Source organism: Alternaria novae-zelandiae, assembly GCF_023758075.1.
Source record: "Alternaria novae-zelandiae strain BMP 2774 chromosome Unknown scaffold_14, whole genome shotgun sequence".
Lineage (NCBI taxonomy): Eukaryota > Fungi > Ascomycota > Dothideomycetes > Pleosporales > Pleosporaceae > Alternaria > Alternaria novae-zelandiae.
Window position 1 is genome coordinate 751,556 of NW_026056974.1, and position 16,413 is coordinate 767,968.

Genomic DNA, 16,413 nt, shown 5'->3' on the forward strand with positions numbered 1-16,413 from the left:
GCGCGCACTACCGCTTTAGACAAAGAGCTATGTATGCATGCCGACATCTGGTCGTGGTCACCCAGGCCCGAAGAGTACTCCTAACTGGCCCCTATGGTGGCTTGCTCCACATGTTCTCTCTTATTCATCATGCCAGGTCTTCCGCTTAGGTCGAGCAGTTTTCTTTGGAGGAGATACTCCAGCCATGATCGCATCCTGTCTCTCCCACTCTTCCTTCTGCACGTCGTACAACTCCCGTTCTCCGGCGCCCAACTGGTCACGATTCATCTTCTTCGCTAACCAGAGTGGAGGAATGTGCATATAGCCATCTACCTTGTGGGTACCCTTGAACTCCTTGACGAGGTTGGGATCGCGACTGGAACCCAGATTGCCACTTTTCGCGGCGACTATGGTCCGTGCTGCAACCTCATCGTATGGAGAGTGCGAGTAGTCGTCTTCGTCAACCCATTTGTCAAGGGGCAGTATCCCTGCCGGCACGTGTGTCTTCTTTGCCAGTCCATCTGCGTCGGGACCTTCGTCGTCCTCCACCGACAACGCCTTGGACACAGCAGCTTCTTCGGAGGTTTGCTCGTATTCATCGGAACCGTCATCAGAAGCGACAGTCTCGTCTACGGCTGGCGCTTTCGCCAGATTCCTGTTGGTACGTGGCGGATGGCGTCGGAACGGGATTTGCTCAGGGTCGTTTGCGGGCGCGGCGATGCCGAATACATCGCCCACTCCTTGAGCGCCTGTATCGCCAGGGTTGTTCTTGCTGCCTTCCATGGGTTTTGCGAGCTCAAGAGGAGATACCACGCCATGCTGTAGCCTCGAACCTGGCTTCTTAAGAGTGCGCCGGGTGTTTGCTGTGCGCGTGTCTCCAGCAGCTTGTCTCGGACGCTTACGAGCACCAAGACCCTGAGCATTGTCGTTAGCAAGAGCCATGATCTTGTCGCACTCGGTCTCACTTACTTGTGTCTTAGTCTGCATGCCGCCAGTCGCAACTCCATCTATAGTCGGCAGCTCCAACTTCACGATTAACGATGTCTTCGGTCGGGAGGTACGTGCCCGCTTGGTGTCAGATGGACTCACTGTGGCAGGACGCTTGCGCTTGCCCCCGCCGTTGACGGGACTAGAGACCGCCTCCGCCGTCGGATCGACCAACGGTACTGCCTCTGCCGCATCCTCATCTCCCGCCATACGCACATCTCCGTCTTGATCTCGATCCGCTGCTTCGCCGTCGATCGGGGTAGCTTCATCTTCTTGAGCGCTGGCCTTGGTCTTCGCAGGCCTCACCGTGGTCGTCTCTTTCTTCTGTTCTAATTCAGACCTTGCTGCTGCGTTCGCGCTACGCTGTTTCTCTCGCTCTGCCTTCTGTTCCTCTTCCTTCAGCTTCTTATTTAGCTTCGCGATCTCCTTCTGCCTATTCACCTCTTCTTTCAACTTTGCCTTCTGTGCGGCGGTCACTTTGTCCTTGATATCAGTGTCGCTCAGAGACAGCGGATAGTTTCTGTTATCAAAGTCCAGAAAGATCCCCACAAGTGCATCCTTCGATATACCGTTGAAATTCGTAAGTTTGTCGTCGGCTTTCTTGAGCGTCGGTCGAAGGGCTAGTTTATTGCCCGAACTGACGTTCACCGGCCAATTCTCGTAGTCGTCCGCCATCGTGTGCAGTATCGCGCGCTGCCGGCTGTCTTTCTGTAGGCGCTGTCTTGGTGCGGTGGGGTTGTGCGGTCGGAGCGAGATGGGCTGCGGAGGTGTGCGCCAAGGATCGTGACTGGGGTCGCGTCGTATGCGGAACGGCACGCGAGTCGCGCCAATGATACGCTTGCGATGGAAGTTGCCGAGCCTGTATCCCAGGGTGAGTGACCATGCTGCGAGCAAACCCTGGAGGTGAAGCGTCCCTCACGTGCGACGTCCCGCTCTGACCCTACACAGCGCAACCCTAACCGGATTGGGGGTACGTCATCAATCAATGTTCGACAACAGTGTGACCCACGAAAGCTTCTGCTCTGTATAAGCTTCCAAACGAGCTGCAGCGTCGTAGAACACTGCGGCAGTCAGATACAACAGGACTTAAGCTTTACTCAGCTCTTAGCGTAGTCTATGTCTCGAACTAATTGCTTAGACTTTAAGGATTGCGATGTCTCTTATTTAATAAGAAGTACCTTTTGCGTATATAGTAGTTGTGTATTTAAGGAGTTATAAGTAGCTTATCTTACTCTGCGTTATTGCAGTACTATAGATAGAATAGAAGGGAACTAGAATATTAAGTCGCACACTGCAGTAAGTTAACAGTTGAGGAATATATAAGCTGCTTTCGCGACTCACACCAAACTGATTGCTCAAAGCAAAGCGCGCGCTATGAAGAAGCACAACGTGCTGAAATTGTGAGAACTATACTAAGTTTGGTCTATTCTAGCAGACTGCGAGATCGAGCGCGAGAAGAGCATCGCATGCATCTCCATGCCATGCACCGGCTGTCACCCCAGTCCAAGCTTGCACCTACACGCCCACGCTCCTTCTTGTCGTCCTTTTTGCCAAAGATCGAAGAGATAAGCGAAGGGTTCTACTTCTTGCTCTTACGTTTTGGCTGCGTCTTCTTCTTTTCCTTAGATTTAGATGTCTTCTTAGCTTTCCCCTTCCCGGTTGACGCGGGAGAGTTCTCTTCGGATACGTCAGTATCTACTTGTTCGCCATTCTTATTCTGCTCATCGAGTTCTTTTTTATATTCAGTCGACCAACCTTCACCCAGTTCAGTAATCCTTTTCTCAAGACGATTTGCGACACTCCGATCCTTCAGGATATAGTGATGAATAGTACCAGGTTGTTTCGGGTTGTCGTCATAATCATTAGCACGCTTGTGGAGCTCCGTAACATACTGAGCACTCTGAGCTTGCTCTCGATACTTCAAAGCTGTACGGACTTGTGGGCGATTGTATTGCGTGTAGTCATGTTCCTTCGCTTTCTTTCTTGGCGATTGAGGTCGAGGTTCGGACCCAGTTGGCGGCCCACCAGCAGGGTTGGCTGGTGCTCCTGGATCATTGGTGTCTTTCTTTTCCCCCTTTTCACTATTGCCATCATCATCACTACCGCCATCATCATCATCACCACCACCGCCACCACGGGGAAAACCTGCCAAACCACTACATTCGCGGTAACTGATTGCAAACAAGTCGTTTTCGTCGTCGCTAGAATCGCTGTCATCATCTGGCATCTCCTCCTCGGTCGGTGGGTCGTAAAGCTCATTCGGTGCATCTCGCTCGTCGGAAGTCTTCCAGTCGTCCCATGTCTCGCCCGCTGAAATGAACAGGCCACTCTCCAGTCGCGTTCTACTAAGATTATTCGCTGTTGCCAATGCGTCATTGACATGACTATCTGAGGGCAGTCCTTCTGAAAGCCCCGTCTCTCGTGCTCGACGTTCAGAGTGTGACTCAGCCATCTTGTCATCCTTATTTTCATCTTCCACTTTCTTCCTTCTCTTCTCGATAGCTTCGACATCAAGTTTCAGGTTGATCGGCGGGTCGATTGGCGGAACTCGCGGTCTACCTAATCCCACAGCTTGACTCTTTGCCCTTGGTATCCTGACGTGTAGGTGATGGGGACCCATGTTGTCGTAATCGAGTGTCTCCGTTTGACCGACCTTATCATCTTCAAGCGATTTGAGGATTGGACGTAGGACTTTATCGTAAGCATCGTCTCCTGAGAGTAGCCCAGGAGGCTGCCCATCCCGTATCGACTGCTGTATTCGATCTTTCACCTTGTCAATGTCTTGGAGATACTGAGAACGAAACTCAGGCGTCTGATAATATTGAAAGTCTTCATACAAGGCAGTCGCATGTGTGCGTGCGGCGTGGGCTTCCCGGCGTACAACGCGGTCGAATTTCTCTTGCCCGCCTACCGCCTTGTTGGCCGCACGAACGAGAGCTATTCGATTTCCGGCATTTTTATCTCGCGCCCGAGCACGGTTTGTAAGGTGTTCCTCAAAATCGGGTATCTCGGCTTTCTCCTTCGTGTCTTTGATTTCTTGCGAGAGTTCTTGTCTTTGTGCTTCCAAGTGCTCGTACACACTCTGGGACTCATTGGCATTATCTTCAGATCTAGGACTGTTGCCCCGTCTCCCTTTCCTGGTATTGGCGCTCACGTTACTGCTCTGCAATACTGGCGTCGATGTTCTACCCGCTCTTGGATTTGGGCTATCTGTATTTCTGGCGCTTCGGGCGTTTGGTGATTCTTCTGCGCTACTTGCGGCATCAGGATCAAGTCCTGCGCGTTTGGGCGGCATCTTCAGTCGAGAAGAGGGGGGAAGCTCTGGAAGGGGAATACAATACGAGATATAGCAAGTGGGAAGCTTCAGGAGCGTTCCGTAAGATAGCGTGACGAAGCTATAGTCACTTAGATGAACGAGACTGATATTCATGCTACGTTCTTTGTTTTGAACGCTTTTGTAGAGTACAAAAGGGATACGTCGTATTCATCATCCCTGCGTCGCCGTTCCTGAACAAAGGGTTTGAAGACTCTGCGACACGACACAAAGCATCCTGACGTGAAGTATTCGCTTGCTATCGCCCGACACTAGTGTGCCCATCCATCCATGCCAACATCATGCCCTACCATTCTTCGTAGATGTCCTCTTCGGAATCGTTCCTTGATGGCGACGCTCCGCCACCCATCCAGAGATCTAGGTCTTTCCCTTCTTCTTTTGCCTGATTCGTGAGACGCTCGTGCAGACGCCAGGAGCCCAGTTGATCAGTAGGTGCAGGCTTGACACCAGGTCGGATGTGCCCGTCCAGGGGAGCACGAACTGTCTTGTGCACGACACGAAACTGCTTCGCGAGGACAGGGTCTGAGTAGTGGCCTAGTGAGCGCGCTTCGTGCAGCTTCTTTTCCGCCTCTTCATCTTCCAGACGCTGCTCCTCCTCAAGTTGTTTAGCAGTCTTTAGTGTGCCATCTTTGTTGAGCATCTGTTTCGCTGTGCCAGCTTTGGTGTTCTTCTTCTTGCCTTTCCCGCGCCTAGTCACTTGCCGTTTAGTACGACGTCCCTCTGACCCTGCCAATTGCACCTCTCCAGCCTCAGTGTCGAGCCTCTTGTCGTCTCCTTCGCGGTTGTGGGTCAATGCATCGTCCGTACTATTGCCCTTGTCTTCCCCAAACTCCCTCAGCGACAGTGCAGCCATGCCCCTGTCTGCTTCGAGGTGTGTCACGGTAGCATGTGGTTGGCCATCTCGAGGCCTACGGGAACGCGTTCGCATCCGGGCGAGTGTTCGAGTCGATGTGCTGCCCTCGATGGCAGTTTGTGGGAGGGAATCGCCGCCATCTGGTTCGTTTCGGTCCTCCATTTCGACGTCGTGGTCCCCTGGAGAAGCATTGCCATCGTTCCGGGGCTTCTTCGCCGCTGTGACTTTAGTTGGCACAGCCTTGCGTTTCTTCGACTCCGTTGGCTCCGTTTCGGCTTTCTTTCGCGTAGAAACGACCTGTTTAGGGACGACGGGCTTAGTGGCCTTGTCCGAGCGCGGTAGCAGAGCCGCCATAAGCGGGACGTTTTGTAGATCCCAGTCTGTCAGTAGTTCAACTAGTTTGCCTTTCTTTATTCCTTCTTGATGGAGGTTGTGCATGCCAGCTGCGTTAGCCATTGGCCGCAAGTGGTCGTTGATCGCGTATTTGGCGTAATCAATTGGCTTGAGGTCTTTAGCATCCGCTTTCGCTGTTGAAGGGTCGTGCTGATCCAGAATCTGAATGGCGCGTTCAACGTCGTCTGGTAGAATCTTTGGAGGTACCACCATTTCATGCCGCCGAAGGACGACGTGGGCTCTCAGCGCAGAGGTCTGCTCAGTCGTCGCCCAAGGGGGGTGGTTCTTGCTGCTGGCTGGGGCCATGGCGTCTGTGAAGTTTTGTTCAGCGCATGCAACGGGTGTCTTTGGATGCGGATGCGGCGCTCGGAGGTGCGTACAAGCGAAGTGTGAGCGCACAGCGTAGGGGGCGCTGTGCAGCGGTCGTATTCGGACGCGGCGAGAAGATGTCGAGACTGAGATCAAGCACAAGCAGCGGCATTAAACAGTGCCAAGCTGATGGGTGACCTCTACACCGGTCTCGTCAACGGTTAGCTCCGATACATCTCCAGAACCGTGCGGTAGTTCGGCGTGCTGACATAAACAAGGAAGGGGTGTCCACCACGTTCTACTCGAATAGAGCATGACCTACCAGAGTATTCGTTCACCATCGTCCCAGCCGCGCCCCTCTTGAATCACTCAACTTAACAGCCATTGCAACTCGGACTGCCCATTACTCCGACCGCAAATCACACCACCAGCGCAACTGCTCCACCCCAACCACAACCACAACCTACATCATGGACCAGACACCAACCGCAAATCTTGACATGGAGCCGCCGTCATCTCCACCCTATACAGGGATTCGCACCTTCGTAGAAGACATCGAACAGGAGCGCATCGAGCGGGAAGGATACAGCGCGACCGGTAGCTCTGTTGACGCCTTCGACCAGACTGACAGTACTGTCAGGAGTCCTACACGCTCTTCGCGTCACGCTGACATCGCCTGCAACCTTCCACTCCCGCGCGCTTCAACCCACATCCCCGAGTTCCAAGACCGCGATACCACCAAAACTGGTGGACAGGAGGAGGCAACGTCTATTCGGAAGACGGACCACCATGAGACAGCGGACGAGGATGAAGACTTGGAGGAATTGGAGGCACTGATGATCCCGGCGGAAATGCGGTCGTCCCCTCGGCAGCCAGAGGCGTCTCCCAACACAGAATGGCAACCCATAGACAAGTCTTCGTGGGACCCTGCTGGTTTCCCGACCACATCCGGATGGCATTCCATCAATGACCCAGCGTTCGGCGAGAACCCCAGCCAGGATGCGACCATAGACAAATCCTCGTGGGATCCCGCCGGTTATCAGACAAAGTCCGGATGGCGCTCCATCAACGATCCAGACTTTGACGAAGACTTCAGCGAAGAGACGCCCACAGACGAGCCCTCAATGGCGCACGCAGGCGACATACCTGACGAAGGCGAAGAAGACTCGGTGGCTGATTTCCCATCTGACCCTGCTGACGATGCGAAACCTTTGAGAGAGCCGGATAATACCGACGATGTACTGGACGAGAAGTACTTCAGGCACAACGGCTACCTGAACTACATCAACAACGTCGAGGACGGGGATGAATCTGACTCTGCGACGGAGAACAAGAAGACAGGTGTTCAGACCAAACTCAAGACGACGAAGAAGAAGGAACTGAAAGTTGTCTTCGGCTCCTCGCCTGGAAAGTCCGCGGTACCTGGGAAGTCTTTGCCATCGCCAAAGAAGTCTGCCAAGACATCAGCCCAGCCGCCGGCCACAGAAGACACATTGACGAAAGACACGGGTCGCGATAACCTCAAGGTCGATGCGAAAGCTGAGCGGAGCTCCAGCCCTGCCTCCTCTTCGGATGAACCGAGCGGATGGGAGGTGGTAGACGGCAACATCGACGCCCCGCGGACGGGCAACAAGTCGGTCCACAAGCTTACGATCAAGCTCCACAACAACGTGACCGGTGAGTCCAAAACCGTCACGTACACCGACGTCGAGGAGGATGACATCGACTGGAAGTCCAAGCCACAGATCGTCGCGATAACACAATGGCGCACCAACGTTTTCAAGCAACATGGAATTGGCACCAAGAAGGCTGCATACCCGTACACACCACTGGAGGATGCCTGGATGACGCTCTTCCACAGGAAGCTGCGCGCGACCATCGATGCGGGTCACGTCATAAAGATCCCTGGTCCTGTCTCCGTGATGGAAGCCTTCAACGCGTTTTTCGAAGGCAAGGTGCTCAAAGACGCGAACGGTGCTGATGCACCTTCCAGACCACAGCGCGACGTGTCATCCATCCGGGGAAAGCTCGACGGCAGGGTTAGCAAAGTCGCCGCGGAGAGGAAGAACATGAGAGGACTTCTAGAAGGGAAGACAGGCGGTGTTTTGTTTGTTCCGAATGTGACAGAGGACGAGCTGAGGAAGTTTCAGGTCGATGAGTCGGTTGCGGTTAACGACCCGACTGAGGTTGGTAAGAATGCGGCCTTGGATGCTGAGGGGAAGAAAAGCAGGCGACCGTCACCGAAGAGGAAGCGGGATGAGAACGATGCGGGGGATATGTTGGCGAAGAAGACGAAGCAAATAAGCTAAAGTGATCAGGATCAGTATCGGATATGGAGACGTCTAAGCCGGTACCTTTGGCCCCAGTACGCATGTCAGCGACGCTGTCACACATTGAAAAAGAGGCCTCGTTGTACGTATGAGTCGCACATTGCAGTAGTCAAGCCAAAATTCATTTGTCTCAAAGTTGTCGACCCAATCGCAGTCGCGCTCAACCCGTCTTGTCTTCCCAGATTTTTAAGAACAGCTTCCACAGGATGGAGAACAAAATGCCCTGCAGACCGTTGGCGATGATTCTCGTCTTCAGTCCGCGTCCAAATAGACCCAGTCTACCGTCTTGACGGATAACCTGCTTGGCAGCCTCGGTATAGGATATCCTTGTATCGTTGACCTGTCTATAGGTCTTCACAACGCGTAACGAGTTCGATATTGTGTCCGAAGCGACCGAAGCGCAGAAACCGATGAAAGCCGCCCGTAGCAACCACCATCCGATCTGCTGCCTCGATGGCTCTGTGATAGTTTCGGAAAGGAAGTTGTATACGGCGAACCAAGGGTAGTGTCCAACGAAGGTCGCTGCTGCTGTTGCAAAAGCACCCCACCACAGAGAGCCGATGCCGTCGGTCCTAATGCGCTGCCGGAGAAGACCCCAGCCACTAGATCCCTGGGCCTGCAGAGTAGTTTTCAAGGTATCGATTGGTGTTAGTAGCATCCTGAAAGCTGCAGCGCACGCAGATGCAAAGATAGTCTGAATGGGCGATGGAAGCTGCTTCAAGAAGCCGTTGGATTGCAGCAAGGCCAGGATACCAGCGTTGGCGGCTGTGTCTCCGAATCGAGCGATGGGCCCCTGGAAGAGCGCAGCACCCATGCCTTGGTAGTATCGACCTATGCCACCGTCTGCATACAGAGTCTTAGTTGCGACAGTCGTTGATGTTCCGTGGCGATATTGGTAGTTCATGATTGTACGGATGGGCATCAACAGCAACACTTGCAGTATCATCGCTGCAGCACCACTCAGACCTCCACCTAATGCACGCTTCAATGCGCCTTTGAGATCGAACTACGCATGCTGTGAGCTTCTGGAGTTTGTATGTACCGCGACAGTGCAGAGGGACATACATCGACGTCATCAGCCTCTATCCAGCCTTTGATGAAGACAGCAATGACCAGTATCGCGAAGACGGCCAAAATGCCTCTCCAAACATAATACCAGGTCTTGGATGCCGCCTTTTCCGGTTGGCCGATGACTTCGTCGCTTTCGGATGGTGTGGGCGTGTGCTGACGCGCGGCATCATGCGAGAGCAAGGGCGCGCGCTCGTCTGGCACGCTACCGCCTTCTAAGTCGCGTTGAGAAGGCATCGTTGTAGGTATATGGTGTTGAAGTGCGACGTTACACAGTATATCGCCTCCATTCGACGCGTGTTGAGATGGATTACCAATCCGGCGCGATGACGCGCACTCGGCTATACCTTCAAGCCGAACGATGCGGGCCCACTTGTGCGCTCACGTGACACTCCGTCCTGTTCCACGGGTGTGCCATTCACCAAATTTCAACGACAGAGCAACTCATCGACGATTCAGACACCAAGCGCTACTCTTATACTCCTGCATTTATGAAGTCACTATTGGTAGTTCTCACGGAATATAACGAGAACATTCTCACTTCCGTCTCCGCGGAAGTTACTTTTGCCACCAAAAAGCTCGCTATGAGATGTTGAAGACTCATAGACCCGTAAGCTCTGGGCTGTTGCGATTGCGCGGCATGACTTGAATCGTGATCAAGTCCACAGCGCGATAGAAAGAGGCGCATTTCCAACTCGACGAAAAGGTTACCAGGACAAGCTTCAGCGACTGTAAATGACTAAACAGTCGTAAGGCCTCTGATCGGTGTGGAATACCAAGGTCGCTTGCCTTACAAGCCAAGACTCATACGGGGCTATGAAAAGGTCGTCCCGTGTGAACTCGACCCGAAGCATCGCAGCAACACTTCGCTCGCTTCGACTGGGCGACACACATCCCGCTGGCCTTGACAATACAACGGATGATCTCTGCCGTTTATCCATCCGAGTTCCACCTATTACGCCCGGATCATATAGCCGTGACAGCCAGGCACAGCCGCAACTGCATCGCTAAGTGGACCAATCGCGTGGAGTTCACACGAGACCCGAGTTACTTAGGCTCTGTTGTAAACAAGGCCACCAGCGCCAATGTGTGGTAAACCAACACAGATTTTCCGCCACATTCCAGTCACTTGAGCAGAACGCCAACTCATTGAGATGATAGCCGCTGTAACCGTTCAAGCCAAGATACTGCGCCCTGGGCTTGGCTAACCGGTGAGGATGCCCTACTATAAACCCACGATGCTTAAAGGGACGTAAAGACCTCTTAGAAAAAGGTTTGTGTTGTGCATATCGCGAACCATCTTCCACTACACCTAAACCCACCACCACAACAATGGCACCCCTCCTCTCAACCATGCTATTCGCAGCCAGCGCATCAGCCCAAGTAACAACCTCCTTCTGGATGCCCTCCAACGGCCTCGGAACAGACAACATCGGCTTCGTCGGCTCCGTCATCGCCGCCAACGAAACCCACACCACCGTCGCCGTCGAATACGACGAAGGAACCGATCTGGACGCTCTGAGTATCGGTCGCGATGACCCCATGACCATGACCATAGGTCCCGAATACTACGGCACCACAGTCGACGTTGGCATCACCCCTTCCAGCGAAGACGATGAGGACGACACCTACGCACTCGACTGCACCTGGCCGACCCCCGAAGAAGCAGACTCGAACCGCACATGCACAGTTTCTTACCCTCCGGGTCTCGCTAGTCTTCTCTGCGAAAATCCCGCGTATATCTCGACAACTGAGGAGATCTGGACGAGAACACACACGTATCCTGCGCGCGGCTCTGAATCTGCAGGTACAGAGACAATCAGGCAGACTTTGAGCTATGGCTATGGCTCTGCTGTCTCGTCCGTCTCTCAGCCTGCCTACTGCAGTGAGAGTGGTACGCCCGACGAACCTTATGTTTCTGAGGTGGAGATCGAGGCGACGCAATTCGGGACTTACTACCTTGTTATTACTGCGGGGACGGAGAAGTTAAAGGCTACTGCTGCGGCTACACCGACGATGTCGAGTGCTATGTCTACGGGTGCTGCTACGGACGCGACGGGGGCTTCTGGGACTGCGCCCGTGCCTGAGGTGACGGAGGCTGGTGCGCCGATGGTTAGGGGTGCGCCGTTGTTGGCTGGACTTGGTGTCGCAGCTGCTGCGTTCTTTGTTTAGTTTATGGGATTGAGGGATGTGATGGATCACTCGTTTGGCAAATTGTGACGCAGCTAGGTCCCAGTACTGTTGGGTACGACATACTGTGTAATAATACCCATTGGTTTGTCTATGTTCGTGGAAAACGATGTAGGTTATGATCACCGCTGGTACTGTCAATGTCAATCTTGGATAGAACAACAAGGCCTGAGATTTCATACTGGCAGCCACGTGCAGAATACACGCACCGACTATCATACCTATCAAGTACCGCTCAGAACACCCAGCCATGCCACTATCCCCAAACCTTCATACCAGAACCACAATGTATCAACCAACCAAATCTACTAAAACCCGAAAGCATCCAACAAACTATTCGCATCCGGCTCATTGAACTGAGTCGGCGGCGGTTTCTTCTTCGGCTCCTCCTTAGGCTTCTCATCATTCTTCTTATCCTCTTCACCCTCTTCACCTCCTTCCTCGCCATCCTCCTCACCACTCTCCCTACTTTCCTCCAGCGTGCCCTTACTTTCCGCCAAATCGTTATGCGCATGCTCTCGCACCGGTAGATCAGCGATAACGAGCGAACTCCTCCTACGTAGCAGTTTCCTGGGATCGAAGTCAAAGTCCGTCGCAGATTGGTTTCTTCCCTGCGATTGATAGCTCTGTCGCGGCATCGAGGGGCTTAGCGGTGGGCGGCCGGATGTTGCTTTTGTCGGTGGTGGTGGGAGTAAGAACTCCCATGTCTTGACTAGATCGAGGGCGAGGACGTCGCAGCCCATGCGGTCGTATAGCCCAGCTGTATGTAGCACAAAGTCCCACTCTTCGCGCATGCCTATCATTGTGGCTCCGCGTAATGTTTGAAGCGACTTCTCGCGGAGCTGCTTGTACAGGACTACTAAGGCGGGGTCGTCGGTGAGGTACGATTTAGCGGCTGAACTGGGCGGTTCGGAGGTCTCAAGTAGAGTGGCCAACGGTGTGACCAGCGAGCGAACGGCCATGTCCTTCTTGTTTAATAGCCAGTATGCCCATGTTGCGAGCCATCGGTTGCCCTCTCTAGCAGCTTGGGGCAGAATTTTGTCTCTCAGGAAGTCCAGTAAGATGGGTGAGTCATCACCACCGTAGACGCGGGCGACTGCTATTGCGAGCTGGGTATCACCAAGCTGATTATGGAGAACGCTGACAGCGTCTTGTAGATGATCTGCAAGCAAGAAGAACGATGCAGCATACTCGAATCTTCTCCTGCCCATCAATGCGTACGCATTCTTGAGAGCGGCGGTCTTCCAGCGGTCTTCGTTGAAGTTGTTCGATAATAGTCGATGTGTTGCGCCCTGTTCTCTCGACCAAGTAGCCATTCGCCAGAGACCCACTAGAACCGGCTTCTTCCGGAGGGCCATGTAGTATAGGGCGCAGTCGACGGGGTTCTTTTCGTCGGTTTTCGTGTACTCGTTTCGAGCGATGACCTCGAATTGTGCGCGCTGTAGATATCGTTAGCATTTTCTACCGACAAGGAAGAGTGTACTATACCAGTGCGTTGATGTCGGACATCCACATGAACACTCCACACTCCTTTGCGTGCTGCCACATCATCTTCCCGTTGAAGTGTCTGCTGACAAGATCGACAAGAATATCCTGACTTCCTGAGTGGAATGCCCAGATGATCTCGCGCCACGAGATGGGTCCCTTGTGTGTCTCACTCAGCACATGCTGTCGGAAGAACAGCAAGAAGCGACCAGCGTTCTCATCAATGGATCGACGATGCTTCTCTACCATGCCAATACACTCGATGATGTCCGCCAAGCGAAACTGTTCGCGACTGGTCAAGAGCGGTATGCGCTTGGTGGTCAGGAGCTCTTTGAGACTAGAGGCGACTTCTTCGGTGACTGCTTCAGGCTCGCTATCGTCAGAGAAATCGGCGTAGGATGAATGTACCTCTTTTCGAGATGCAGTCATTTGAGTCTGCAAAGGTTAGTTCAATCTAGATAGAGCTGTTCATGTACGTACCTCGGCTTCTGAGAAGTCTTCAGGTGCGAATCCCAACGAGCTGTCAAGCTCTTCACCTTCGATCCAAAACTTGAGTGTAGTGTAAAGCCTAATCAGGATGCGCTGCACCAGTAGCAACTTGCCGGCCAAGACGCATTGTGAAAGTAACTGGGGGTGATACGCGGGTAGAGGACCGTTGAGCCTGCTAACTGCATCGAAGATGTCGATAGATGCCGTCTTCCGTGAGATGGTACGTAAGCTAGGGAATAGCCCTTCGGACACCTGGACATGCTCATCTTGAATGAAGAGCTGATTGCCTGCGCCAATGACCAGATTACCACTGCTTAGCCATACCGAGTCGCCGATCGGATGTGGCGTGATGTCGCGAATGCGCACGTCACTGATCTGTACCCAGGATGGACCGGCGTTGAGGTAATCGTATCGCAGCTGGGCGTAGATGACGACACGGTGGGGGAAGCCCACAGCAAGTATGGACTGGTTGTCGGGGGTAGAAGACCAGTCGAGATCCTGGATGATTCCGCTGCCTTCGAATGTCTCTTCATGTTCCAACTGGGCGCTTCGGGTGTTCCATATAGTGAGTGTAGTTCGATCAGCATCGGCCAACGCAGCCTTGCGTATCGACGTGCCACTAGCAAGTGATGGGTTTTTGACGCCAGTCTCGACCTCCGAAGTCAACAGCCAGTCCAGTTTTCGATCTTCGATGTTGACACGCGCGGTCCAGGACTTGATGATTCCGGATTTTGTGTATGAGATGGCTATATCTCGCGCAAAGGTGTCAAGAAAACCCGAGATGACGGGTGCTGTGCCAGCGGGGTCTACAGGCAGTACAAAAGCAAGGTTGTCGCCAGATCCAAGGTTGAATGTGGAGAACTCCTTGAGCGTGATCTCTGAATGACCGTTGGTATAGCCATTGGTTTGCGAGATGGCGAGCTGTTCCTCACCCCCAGGTGCATCTCGCTCCGGCTTTGGCAGTGTGACCTCCCAGCAGATGCCTTTCATCTCGGAACTGATGGTGGCGATGTGTATGCGCTGTCCAACAACTTCGACCTCTGGTATCACTAGCAGACACAGAGGTTTACCCTGGAGTTTGTATGCGAGCCGTGTCATCTCAACGGCTTCATGACCACGAGTATCCCAAAGCGAGATCTCGTCATGATGTAGGAAGACAATGAAGTTACCCTCATGCAAGAGAGCGATACGATGGATGTGCTCCGTCACTTTGACGCTGCAGTGTCGATGTAACGTCATGCCCTGATCGCTCTGCCGCTGTAGCCATACAATGCATTCATCTGTCGTGGTCCGCGATACCAATGCTCTTCCGCTAGCTGTGCGATTGACCTTCTTGATGGCATGTGAGTGTCCCGTCCACATAGCCTTGCGCTGAATGCGCTGTGGCTGTGACGAAGGGTCGAACAGATAGTCGATGCGCGACTCTAGCCACTCGATTCGCCCGTCAAAGTGATGCGATAGTAGGGTCAACTCAGAGTCAGGTTTGTCGCCGATGAACGCGTAGAGTTGTACATTGTCCTCGATGGGTTTCGGTTCCTTTGCGAAGTGTAGATGAAGTCCATCGACATGCGCAATGTTGAAGACGTCGGTGACTTTCTTCTGTTTTGCCCCTACGTTCTCAAAACCCCACGCAGACATGTTGCCTCTATCATCCAGTACAACACATATCTCCGGGTTGCGATTCGCGACTTCTATCAGGTGATGCAGCGCGATGCCGTGGTCTTTCTCTTCTGCCGAAGCCTGCTGCATCGCTCTTTCCGTTGCGTGTGTAAAGTGCTTGCCGTCGATGAAGAAGGCATATCGCTTCTTCGACTGTTGCTCCAGTGGCACATGGCGTGACATTATGGACTCAACGAGGTCCACCTCAGCCCACATGTGCATACCATCTACGCCGTGATGCTCTCCTGGTACCCAGACCCGTACCTTCTGGTCCGCGCATATTGTGTATAGCACGTTGTCCGTAGACTGGTCTTTGTGGTATGGGTGCCGCCAATGCAAGCCTGTGATGGCCTTGGGGTGTGGGAGATAGAAGTAGTCGAAGCTCTGATCCGCAGAGCCGAAGGATGTGCGTCGCCATATCTTGAGGAGGCGGTCGTACCTGCCTGTCGAAGCTATCAACTCGGCATCGGGCGAGAAGTGGGCGAACTTGACAGGGTTCGCTAGCTGCTTTGTCCATATTCGTTCGATGTCGCTGTGGGTGTTGAAGAGGGTGAGGGATGCGCTGCCGACGAGCAATTCATCTGGCATGCCCCATGAAAGAGTCGTTATCGTGTCATCGGCGTCAGACAGGGACGTGCTGCCCTGTTGCGACCACTGCGCATATCAGCAGTCATTCCCAGCTGCCCCTCCTTGTGTGCCCACCTTGATCGCGCCTTCATCTTGCCCGTATGGCCGGTATATGTATATGTGTCGCGTCGAACATGCCGCGACCTTGCCAGTGCCTTCGTCGATCGCGACTGCCTCAAGCTCGAATTCCTCGTCGATGTAGATGGTTTGGAGGACGTGGTTGGGTCGATCGAGGATGATCAGCGCGTTACCGGAGATGTAGACCTAGACGAAGCGCAAGTCAGTCTTTGTGCGCGTCGCAAAGGGTGTAGTCATACGATTATCTGGAGGCCTTCCCACAGGCCATGAGCGACAGCTTGGAGCTTAGCCTGGGGTCGCCCAGGGAGGATACCGCGCATAGAAGTTATCGAGCTCAGCTACCGTTGATTGCGCATTATTAGGCAGTCGCTGGATGTCAAGTAGCGTCCAGTCGGCAGTAGTACGTGTGGGCGTATATTAAGCTTCCGGTGTCTCGCGGTACGAGATGCGACACCTAGGGTTCCTAGAATGTTGAAGCTCACGCGCACGATCCACGTGGTATGTCGTCACCTCGGACATCGGCAATCGTGGAGGAGAGATGCGGCACAGCTATTACTGCAAGTGAATCGAACGGGTGGGGAAGGACATAGATCGCCCTATCGCAGCAGACGGGGTGTTGCGCGGAGTCAAGA

General features: G+C 53.5%; 7 protein-coding genes across 7 annotated transcripts; 2 read left to right on the top strand and 5 right to left on the bottom strand.

Moving 5' to 3' along the window:
* Positions 1 to 120: 120 nt before the first annotated feature.
* J4E88_007105 (uncharacterized protein) lies at positions 121 to 1,641 on the bottom strand (the record flags this gene model as incomplete). Its single annotated transcript, XM_049400726.1, has 1 exon — positions 121 to 1,641. The coding sequence occupies one exon, from the start codon at positions 1,639 to 1,641 to the stop codon at positions 121 to 123; it is 1,521 nt and encodes a 506-aa protein (XP_049253674.1).
* Positions 1,642 to 2,545: 904 nt separating this feature from the next.
* Positions 2,546 to 4,261, bottom strand: J4E88_007106 (uncharacterized protein; the record flags this gene model as incomplete). Its single annotated transcript, XM_049400727.1, has 1 exon — positions 2,546 to 4,261. One exon carries the CDS (start codon positions 4,259 to 4,261, stop codon positions 2,546 to 2,548), a length of 1,716 nt encoding a protein of 571 aa, XP_049253675.1.
* Positions 4,262 to 4,586: 325 nt separating this feature from the next.
* On the bottom strand, positions 4,587 to 5,852 carry J4E88_007107 (uncharacterized protein; the record flags this gene model as incomplete). The annotated part of the gene is made up of 1 exon (XM_049400728.1): positions 4,587 to 5,852. One exon carries the CDS (start codon positions 5,850 to 5,852, stop codon positions 4,587 to 4,589), a length of 1,266 nt encoding a protein of 421 aa, XP_049253676.1.
* A 473-nt stretch (positions 5,853 to 6,325) lies between these two features.
* J4E88_007108 (uncharacterized protein) lies at positions 6,326 to 8,164 on the top strand (the record flags this gene model as incomplete). The annotated part of the gene is made up of 1 exon (XM_049400729.1): positions 6,326 to 8,164. The coding sequence occupies one exon, from the start codon at positions 6,326 to 6,328 to the stop codon at positions 8,162 to 8,164; it is 1,839 nt and encodes a 612-aa protein (XP_049253677.1).
* A 181-nt stretch (positions 8,165 to 8,345) lies between these two features.
* J4E88_007109 (uncharacterized protein) lies at positions 8,346 to 9,490 on the bottom strand (the record flags this gene model as incomplete). The annotated part of the gene is made up of 2 exons (XM_049400730.1): positions 8,346 to 9,191; positions 9,251 to 9,490. The coding sequence occupies 2 exons, from the start codon at positions 9,488 to 9,490 to the stop codon at positions 8,346 to 8,348; spliced, it is 1,086 nt and encodes a 361-aa protein (XP_049253678.1).
* Positions 9,491 to 10,585: 1,095 nt separating this feature from the next.
* Positions 10,586 to 11,425, top strand: J4E88_007110 (uncharacterized protein; the record flags this gene model as incomplete). Its single annotated transcript, XM_049400731.1, has 1 exon — positions 10,586 to 11,425. One exon carries the CDS (start codon positions 10,586 to 10,588, stop codon positions 11,423 to 11,425), a length of 840 nt encoding a protein of 279 aa, XP_049253679.1.
* Positions 11,426 to 11,751: 326 nt separating this feature from the next.
* Positions 11,752 to 16,101, bottom strand: J4E88_007111 (uncharacterized protein; the record flags this gene model as incomplete). The annotated part of the gene is made up of 5 exons (XM_049400732.1): positions 11,752 to 12,882; positions 12,932 to 13,363; positions 13,409 to 15,730; positions 15,779 to 15,967; positions 16,021 to 16,101. 5 exons carry the CDS (start codon positions 16,099 to 16,101, stop codon positions 11,752 to 11,754), a joined length of 4,155 nt encoding a protein of 1,384 aa, XP_049253680.1.
* Positions 16,102 to 16,413: the final 312 nt, after the last annotated feature.